At 52.0% G+C, this 10,041-nt stretch overlaps 1 protein-coding gene across 6 annotated transcripts in view; it reads left to right on the forward strand.

Annotated features, from left to right (window-relative positions):
- The window catches only part of ERGIC1 (endoplasmic reticulum-golgi intermediate compartment 1), a 183,141-nt gene that overhangs the window by 139,023 nt on the left and 34,077 nt on the right, over window positions 1-10,041 (forward strand). The window contains exon 1 of one of the 6 annotated variants that reach the window (XM_039878078.1): window positions 4,945-4,979. The exons of the other annotated variants lie outside the window; for them this stretch is intronic. Coding sequence (XP_039734012.1) covers window positions 4,960-4,979 — 20 coding nt within the window. The 5' untranslated portion in view covers window positions 4,945-4,959. Of the gene's footprint in view, window positions 1-4,944; window positions 4,980-10,041 lie in introns of those variants that run through there. 6 annotated transcript variants of the gene reach the window in all.

Below are 10,041 nucleotides of genomic sequence, written 5' to 3' on the forward strand. Positions count from 1 at the left end.
AGTGTTGAGCCCCGCGTTCTGCACTCCGCAGGGCTGTTCACAGGAAGTCTGAGGACTCTTCCTCACAGCCTGGAACTAAGCTGGCTGCAGTTATCATCTATCACTAGTTCTGTGGCTGTCACCACCGTTCATGGGATCGTTTTTGCTTTCTCTCTACGAAGCAGCACGGGGGAAGTGAAGTAGGGATCACCCAGGCTTTGGGCTCACGCACGCTGGGGTTAAGCCCTGACTGAGCTTGGACAACCGGCTAGCTCTCTCTGAGCCTGCGTTCTCATCTGTAAAACGGGGCGGGGGGGGCGGGGGGAGAGATGACATCTCCCCCCCCCGTGCGTGATTTTGAGAAACAACTGTGATCGCTGACTGCGATGTAGAAAGAGCCCTTGGCACCCCGTAGTCCAACAGCTCCTGCGCCTCGATCTGCCACGTGCTCGCTGCGCGCTGAGAGCCGTAAACGATGCCGTGCATGTGCTTCCACGTGTACCCCTCACTCCCCAGAGGTCGTCGGTCTTATCCCCATGTTACAAATGAAAACACTGGATGTTCAGAGAGAAATCTGTCCAAAGGCGCACAGCTAATGCGTGAGGAGGTGGAATCCCGCACGCCACGCCCTGGGGACTGAAAAACCGGGTACACCATGGGACATCCAGACGCTGGGATGTGATTCAGTGCTAGGAGCCAAAAAAAAAAAAAAGCTACTAAGCCCTGAAAAGATATGGGGGACCTTAAATGCATATTACTGAGTGAGAGAAGCCAATCTGTAAAGGCTGCATACTGCGTGATTCCTAGTATATGACATTCTGGGAAAGGCAAAGCTATGGGGATAATTAAAGATTGGTGTTTGCCACGGGCAGGGAAGGTGGGCAGATGGCTAGGCGGAGCACAGAGGATTTTTAGGGCAGTGGAAATCTGTACGATACCGTAATGATGGATGCGTGCCATACATTCGTCCAAAACAGCGTTAGCGACCGACCCCCAATGTAAACCGTGGACTCTGGGTGGTAGTGACGTGTCATTCTAGAGTCATCCATTGTAACGAGTGACCTGATGGGGGATGTTGATGATGGGGGAGGCTGGGAAAACCTCTGTACCTTCCACTTAATTCTCTGTGAACCTCCAACTGCTCTGAACGATAGTTTTCTTTTTGCAAACGGTGTGCAAAGTACTTGGCACTTGAGCTGCCACCAGCCTCACCCCCTGGCCTGCGCTCTTCCCACCCCGCACCCCCCAGCCATGACGTGAAGGCGGGTGGGGCTCCGCGGGCCAGGGGGGCTTCTCTGGCTGGGTTATCTGTGGGCTGCTCTCTCCCAGGAGTTGTTCCAGGCCTGCTGTCTGTCAGGTGTGGTTCGAAGTCCAGTCTAGGAGTGCGTGCTGTGCGAGGCCGAGGGGCTGGCAGGGGGCGGATCGAGCCTCCCATTTGGGGCGAAGGAAGGAGGAGGTGAGGGAGGCTGGGACCACATTCTTTGGTCCCCATCCCCTGGGACAGCGTGTGCTCAGGCCAGCCCCACCGCTGCCAGGGTATTGCAAAATTCAGGCGCAGTCGAATCAATGTCCTTTGGAAAAGTACATTTTGCTCAGGAGCCAAGAAAAACTGAAGACTCTGCAGCCGGCACACCGAAGTCGAGGGCCAGCGGTGACTCACACCGCGTGGGAGGGAGGAGAGCTGAGCCCAGGGCAAGCCACGGCCCTCGCGTGGGCCCAGGCTCCCTCTGGCGCCAGGCCTCTCGAGGCCTTCCGTCAGGACAGCACTGCGGGCAGCATGCTCAGGTGGCTTCGTTAGGGCTCAGACCCCCCCTCGCTGCTCAGAAAACATTCTCTCCCTAAGAAGCTGTGGATAAAATGACTCACGATAAAATCACATTTTCTCATTGTCTTGCATTATTGGTTTGCAGATGACTTCTCTCTAAGGTAAGGCTTAGGTAGGTAACAGTTCCAAAATCCTCAAGATTTAGGGACACCAGGGTGTCACAGGAAGAGCCCCAGATAGAACTCGCAGATAGTCTCACCTGGGACATCAGGAAATTCAGTGCAGCTTCCTGGACCTCAGTTTTTCTGCCTTAAGCATGAGCCTGGACTATGTCAGCCTTGAGAATACCCAGGAAGCATGTCACTCGCCCGTGTCCCCAGTCCTCGGTCCTGGCAGACATTACTAATCCATCTCAGCCCTCGCACGCCGAGTCGGTTCTCAGCCTCGGCAGCTGGCCACTAAGTCCACAGGCCAAACCTGAGCCACGGAAGTGTTTTACTTGTTTTGCACATTGTTTTGTTTAAACAAAAAGGTAGTTGGCATCATTTTTAAATTGATGGTTTCCCTTAAGACCCCAGATTTCTGGTTTCCATGATCTGGCCACCCTGGGGCTCCTTGTTCCAGCCACGGGCTAAGCTGGGAGAATTTCTACCCCCATTAGATGAGCTCTGGACTCTCCAGTTTGCTGCGGGCCCCACCTGCTGCTGGCTGCTCTCATTTCCGGTTCCTGCCTGGCCTCAGTAGGCATTTGCCTACTTGGGAGAGTGTTGTTCTTTCGCTGACATATAATGTCTCTCACTGGGTGACATGAGCAGCTAAGTGATCAATGCCCGGGCCCATTAATTCCTCTGGGGTGCTCCATGTTTCCTGGAACCTTTTTCAGGGGGAATGATATTTCCTATCTGTGAATAATTACTCCCTGGCACTTTGGTTTTATATTTCCATTTTCCCACGTAGGCCTTTCTTAAGGCGAGGGCTCAGATACGCCGTGAACTGCCGAAGAAACCACAGATTGAGGCAGATGTTGGACGTGGGGTGTAGGGCGGAGGTCCCTGCCCTTCCCCCTCTCCCTCCCTCCCCTCCGACCCAGCCTCCCTTAGGTCCCATCTGTGAAGTCTCCCTGCTGGTGGGTGGTTAGGAAGCCCAGCGGCTCCCTCAGGGGACTCACCTGCACATCTCAGGTGAGCTCCGCCCAGGAAAGACCCACAGTCTTCCGTGGCTCAGTGGGCCTCGTGTCACTTGAAGATGAGGCTCCTTACTTAGGATTGCATGCCAGGCACCAGGAACCCCAAACCCGTAAGACCAATTTCTGCCCTTGAGGAGTCCACAGCTTCGCGGGGGAGGTACCAGTGGTTTTAGTGCGACAGAGTGGGCTGTGCGGTTCATTCACAGTGGCGGTCTGCACGCGTTAATGACACACACCTGTGCCAGGTGATGGCGGGGACAAGCTTGGGCTGTGGCAGCCCAGAAGAGGATTCCTCGGCTGGCCCGTGGCCTGATGGAGGCGGCTTTCTCAGAGAAAGGTGTGGGAGCTGCGTTTTAAAGAATTGCCTGGGGCCTCTGACCTCACTTCCCACCGCGGCTGCACCAGCCTCTTTGCTGTCCCGGGAACCTGCCAAATACGCTCCCTGCCTCAGGGCCTTTGCACTTACTATTCTTTCCGCCTCAAATACTCTTCCCTGGACACCCACGTGGCTGCCTAGCTCATTTTCCTTCATAGCACTTAGCAGCGACACGTACGAATGCGTTTATTATTCATTTCCCCCACTAGGATGTGAGCTCGGTGGAGGGAGGGAATTTTGTGTCTGACCACGTTGTAGTCCTAGCCCCTGGAACAGGGCGTGGCCCACAGCTGGATGAGCTAGTGAAGGAGAGACAGATGTACCCAAACGAAAATGGCCACCAACTCGCCTCTCGCCCAGGCCCACGCGGAGGACACTGTGATCCCATTCCTTGTGCCTTTTTGCACGGGCTTGTCTGGGAAATCTCACCTCCTCATTTGTGGGCCAGATCTCGCTTTCCGAAGCACACAGCTGCACCCAGCACGGCACAGTCACTTCCCGTTCAGACCCACGAGGGTGCCGATGGCCGGTCTGCCACCTGCTGATCGAGGACCTTGGGCTTCGGAGCCGTGTGCCTTAGCAGGGGCTGTCACCCTCCCTGGGGCTCCTTTCGCCTTTTCCCCAGCCTCGTCTCTGCTTGTCTCCCTAGGCTCGGGGTCTCTTGAGAGCCACCGTCTCTACACAATCTCTGATGAGCTTCAGCTTCTTCTGTAAAACATGGAATGAACCTAGTTTCTGTGTCTTGGATGATTTTGAAGGGTCAGCGAGATGACACGAGTTCAGAGGCTGGCTCGATAAGTATTCTCCTTTCCTTTCTCATGACACCAGGTCCCTCTCCAGCTTTTTCTCTATTATACTTTCCTTTCCCTGCGAACCTCTTCAAACCTTAGTCCTGTCCTAGGCCTTGACCCCCAGGCCTACCCAGAACTCAGCCTCGACGTCTCAAGGTAGCCTAGAATGTTGTCCAGAAGGTGGTCTCATGACACAGAGTAAACTTGAACCCCATGGGCAGGTGCGGGTAGAGGTCAAGGGACAAGGGACCCCGAAAGGGGGCACCTTCCCCAGGACTCTCGTCCTGGCTGTCTTTCCCCTCAACACTTTCCTCTTGTACTTAAAAACACCGGCCCCAGTATCTCCTTCCTTTTAAATCTGTGGAAGGCTGCGCCCTGGCGGGGAGCCACGGGCATGAGAATCCAACCCCCAGAATAGCTCCTGCTGCTCAGCGTTTAAAGGCCGTCTGTATTTTTATCCGGTGATGGGTCACTTCTGACCCCCCTCCCCCCGGGTCATGTTCCACTCCTCTAAGAATACATTTCCATTTATAGCGTCGGCACTGGAGACGGTTCTGCATCCCGGTGTGGGGCCGGCGGCCCATTCCAGCGATGTGGAAACACTTTGGGGACCTTGCTGTCCCTCTCCCTGCGGCCTTGACAGCGGGAGGCCTGACTCCCAGCCAAGCTCAGGCCTTTCCTCTTTCTGTGAGAGCATGAGCCCTGCGGGCTGTCACAGGTGGGGAGGCACATGGGGGTGAGGAGACCCCCTGTCCAGCTGTGCTCTGCCAGGGCCTCAGGGCGGCACCACACCGCAGTGCGGGACCCTTCGTCCTTCACTCGCTGACCAAGCGTCCACGGCCTGCTGTCTCGCCAGCTCTACATGGGCACAGGAGGGCAGCGGTGAGCGTGGGCAGCCAAGGCCCCCAGGGGCCAGCGCGGAGCTTTGGGGAGGCCGCAGAGGGCTGGCAGAGAGTCAGCCCAATCCTGATTCTGCCTCTTGCTGGCCCTGTGAGCTCGGGCAAGGGGCCCAGACCCTCTGTGTCTGTTTCCATCTTGGTCGCCGATACCTGGTGGGTGGTGGGAAGGACTCAGTGGGACAGGGTAGGTTAAGTCTATAGGTAGTGCTGGGCCAGGACATACCAGGCCCCTGGACCTGTGGTAGCTCAGGTGGGTACAGAGTCGAAAGTCTGGGGCAATAAACTTGAAGTTGGAATTAAACACGCAGCTTATACCTTTCCATTTCTAGCGCTGGCATCTCCCAAGCTGCACTTGGCACAGCACAGATTCCTGGCCGCCCGTCCCACCCTGGTTTGGTTCATTCCACAGTGGAGCCCTGGAAGCTGCCAGTCTAACCAGCGTCCCGGGGTTCTGAGGCCTACGGGCCACGCTTTGAGAAACGCCACCTCCTTCTTCCATTGCACAAGCCTTTCTGCAGACCAGCTGGTGCCCGTTGCTTCTCTAGGCCCTGGGGATAGAGAGGAGCTTAGAGGCAGGTCCTTGCTCTCCTATACCTTATGTGCTAATGGCAGATTTGGGCAGCGAGCAGACCCACAGAACGCAGCCTAATATCAGGTAGGGACCTTAAATGCCATGAAGAAAAAGCAGAGTAAAGAGATCGATGGGGTGTTTTCATTGGTGGCCAGGACAGGCCTCTCTGAGGCTGTGGCATTTGAATATAGACCTAATGAAGTACGGGAGCAAGTCATGCAAATATCTCAGAGAAGAACATGCTAGATAGAATGGCAAAGGCAAAGGGCCTAAGGCGGGAGCAAGGGAGCGATCACATTACGATGCAGAGCGGGAAGGCTAAGCGTGCCTCCCTGCAGCACAGGAGCCTGGCCTGGCTGAGTCTGCCCACTGCTGAGGGCATGAGGGACCCGTGTCATTGTCCTTCGGACAGGACAAGAGTCTTCTGCAGAGCAAGAGCTATTTGTTACTCATCTCCGCTTCCTGTCGCTAGTGAGCTTTATGCTGCTATTTACTATTGTGAAAAATCTTGAACTCTAACAGTTAGGTAAAGGGCATTGTCTGGCCCAGGGAGGCCTCTGCCCTTTTGCCAGTAGACCAACTAAAACACTCTGAGAATCTCCCGGTCGTCTTTCCGATTAGCTGGTTTTACTTCCTTGCTCATCATCGTGGCCCCAGAAGCCAGCACAGGGTGTCTCACCCCTTCCCAGTCACTGGGGAACCCCAGGAGGACACGGACTTGGAAAAAATCCGGGAGCCTCATCTCATCCTAACACAAAATGCTGCTGCCCCTTCTGTGTTTCACTCTGTCTGCGGGTGGGCAAGTGTGGGTTTCACAGTCCCCAAGCTTCCTCCCGCCTCTGCCATTTGGGATCCCGATGGCAGCTTTTGTGGGGGAAGCCCGTCGCGTTTTGGTCCGGACATGTGCAGTGTGATTGGCAAGTGGGATGCCTCTGGAAAGGAGGAAGCTCCACGGGTCTTACTGTGTGAGCTCTCAGAGGGCAGGGGACCACAGCTGTCCTGTTGGCTTTCTCCTGTCTCTCTGGAAGTTGGTACAATAAATTAAGGAAAAGAGTCGACTGTGAGAGTTAAAAGAGAAGGGGCCTGGACACGGACCCCCGGAGGTATAGCCGGGTATCAGGGAGCAGGGGGACAGGAGCAGACAGAGAGGATGCCGAAGAGGGAGACTGCTCTAGATGGCTAAGAGGAGAGAGATCCAGGAAGGAAGGGACTGTCGCTAGGCTCAGCGCAAAGGCAGTACTGAAGAGAGCCAACGGATCTGGGCCTTAGTGGCTCCCGGGTGATCTTAGCTAGAGCAGGCAGTGAGAATGGGTGAGGGGAGCTGGCGTCAGACTGCTGTGGGGTCGGATGGAAGGTGGGCGTGAGGTTATTCCAGGCCAGGTGTTGAGAAGCGTGCTGTGTGCTTCCTGTCGTGTCACGTCGGAGTACAGAATAATTGGTCGTCTTCTCTTTGAGATGCTGAGATCAATCATCGGGGGCAGGTGGCGGCAGCCTGACCCGTGTTATGAAGTTTCCCATCATGGCTGATCGTTGCCTGGATCCGGCCTTTCCTCGGAGGATGCACAATGATGATTTTTTTCTAATTCTATTAGTCCTTCCGTGTTAGTCTTTGAAATTATTTTGTAAAGTAGAACTTTGCCCTCATAACTATTTGGTTACCTAGAAAGACACTTTGCATAAAAAATAAATTAGAATAAGTGCTTTCCATTTATTTTCCAATTTCAAAAAAAAAAAATGAGTTGGTGCCTCACCGTCTCCAAAGATGTCTATGAGGCTTTTTTGTTTTTGAAAGTACCACGAACTCAGACTGCTTAATGTGTTTGGTGTGTTTCAGTCATGGCCATCATTAAAATGTTTTTTTCCTAACAGCTTTACTGAGGTATAGTTGACAGTGAACTTCACATTCGTAAATTGTACAATTTGAGAAATTTGACATATGTATGCACCCGTGAAACCCTCGCCACCCTCGAGAGTGATCATATCCATCGCCTCGCAGAGTCTCCCTGTGTCTCCCACCCCTCCTCCCTTCCCAGGCAACTAGCGATCTGCTGTCACTCCAGATTACTTTGCACTTTCTAGAATTTTATACAGATGGAATCCTACCATATGTACCCCGGTTTGTCTTTCAGCATAATTATTTTGAGAATCATCCCTATTATTGCTCGTATCAATACCCCACTGCCTTTTAGCGCTCATGGTCTACTGTGTGGATATGCCCTAATTCGTCTATGCATCTGCTTCCAGTCTGTGACTATTACAAATTAGGCTTCCGTGAATATTCCTGTCCACGTGTTTGTATGGGAGTACGCGCTCGTTTCTCCTGGGTAAACGCCTAGGAGTGGAATGGCTGGACCAGATGGCAGGAATATCTTGGACTTTTGAAGAAACTTCCAAACCTTCTTCCGTAGCGTTCGCTCTGCTTTTCTTTCCCATCAGCGACGTCTCAGTGTTCCGGTTGCTCTACATCCTCCCCAACCCTGGGCACGATCAGTCTTTATCATTTTAGCCATTCTAATAAGTATAAAGTAGTATCTTGTGGTTTTAATTCACATTTCTCCAGCAACCTTGATGTTAGCATCATCTCACGTAGTTATTCACTATCACCGAGTCTTTGGTGAAATGTCTGTTCAAATCTTTCGCCCAGTTTTTAGTGGGTCATTTATTGTCTTATTGTCGAGTTTTGCGAGTTCTTTATGTTTGCATGTAAATCTTTTATCAGACGTGTGGTTCACATCTATTTTTCCCAGTCTGTTGCCTTTCAAAGAATAAAAGTTTTTAATCTTGACGAAGCCTTACTTATCAATTTTTTTCTTTTATGGATCCTGCTTTTAGTCTTATCTTAAAAAAAAAAAAAGATAAAGAAAAAGAAACTTTGCCTAACCTAAGATCATAAAGATTTTCTAGTTTTCTTCTAGAAGATTTATGAAGTCAGATCCAACTTTGTTCTTTTTCAGAGTTGTTCTGACTCTTCTTTCTCTGCATCTCCATATGAATCTTTGAATCAGCTTGTCGATTTCTACAAAACCACTTGCTGGGATTTTGTTTGGGACGAGTTGAATCTACAGATCCATTTGGAGAGAAATGCCATCTTAACAGTACTGAGTCTTCTGGCCCATTAACACAGTAGATTTCTCCATTTATTTAAGTCTTCTTTAATTTCCCTCCTCAATATTTCATAGTTTTCCATATATGTGTCTTGTATTTTTTTTGTGTGTCAAATTTATCCCTAAATATTTAACAGTTTTCGTGGCCGTCCTGAGGATAATAGGAGTAACCGTCTGTGTGAGCTTCTGGCTACACCTTCTATTGTTTCTTTCCGAAGATTCAGCAAGGATGTACATTTATTTTTATCCACTCCCCCACCCACACACACACGAAATTGAAGAGAACACAGTGTTCCACAATTCGCTTTTCTTTCTTTCTGTGCGGAGACCTTCCCCATTCCCCTTTACAGCTGTGTCACCCTCTACTCTGTGATGGTCTGTAGTTATGAGCTAGTCCCCGGGGATGGACGTTTGGACGGTCTCCATTCATTTGCTATTACAGCCCTGCGTGTACGTCATTTTATGTTTTCACCTGGAATTTACTGAATGCCATTAATGGGCCCAGCCCTGTAGGACCCACGGGAGGTTCGGGAACAAACCTGACCCATCCCAGCCCAGCGGGAGTGGAAGACCCTGCAGCCATCTGGGAGCTGTGGCAGGAACAGATATAATTCTATCTATCTATCTATCTGTCTATCTATCTATCTATCTATCTATCCAATCATCTATCTAATCTATCTAACTTATCTAATCTATCTAATATGTCTGTCTGTCTGTCTGTCTATCTATCTATCTATCTATCCATCCATCCATCCCAGACTTGGTAGCTTTCATGGGAAGTTGGGGAGCGGGGAGGGCAGGACTTTGTGGTCAGAGAGGGTATTCTGACATGGGAGAGGTCACAGGTGGAGGTGATTGGAGCTGGGAGGCTCCCCTGAGGGTAGAGACCTCTACGTGGGCACAGCGGTCTGGGGAGAGAACCACAGAGAATGGGCCGCGCATGCGTCAGTGCCGTGTGCACAGAGGGTCGTCACCCAGACCTGCAAACGAGGGCTTGTGGCACAGTGGTTAGAAGCACATGCCTTGGAACTAAGGTGTAGGCGTTTGAATCTTGATCTCGCAGCTTGGGCAAGAATGATGGTGGTAGCCCTCACAGTGGGGGCAGCAGCAGAGTGGCCGATGTTGCTATTATTATTACTCCTCCCTCAGAGCTCCTCTGGAGACAGATGTCTTTTCCCTCCCTTTTGACAGAGGGAGGAGTGCTGTGAGCTCATATCAGCAGTTTGAATGTCAAGGACAGGATGGGGGGCGGGAGGTGAGCGTGCTTCTAGGGCTCGTTAGAGCTGGTGCCTGCAGGGCTGGGCTCTGGTGCGTTCACGTACCTCTGTGTGCCTTCCAACACGTGCGCACACACACACGCACACACACAC

This window comes from Pteropus medius, unplaced genomic scaffold, assembly GCF_902729225.1.
Source record: "Pteropus medius unplaced genomic scaffold, Ma_sr-lr_union100, whole genome shotgun sequence".
Lineage (NCBI taxonomy): Eukaryota > Metazoa > Chordata > Mammalia > Chiroptera > Pteropodidae > Pteropus > Pteropus medius.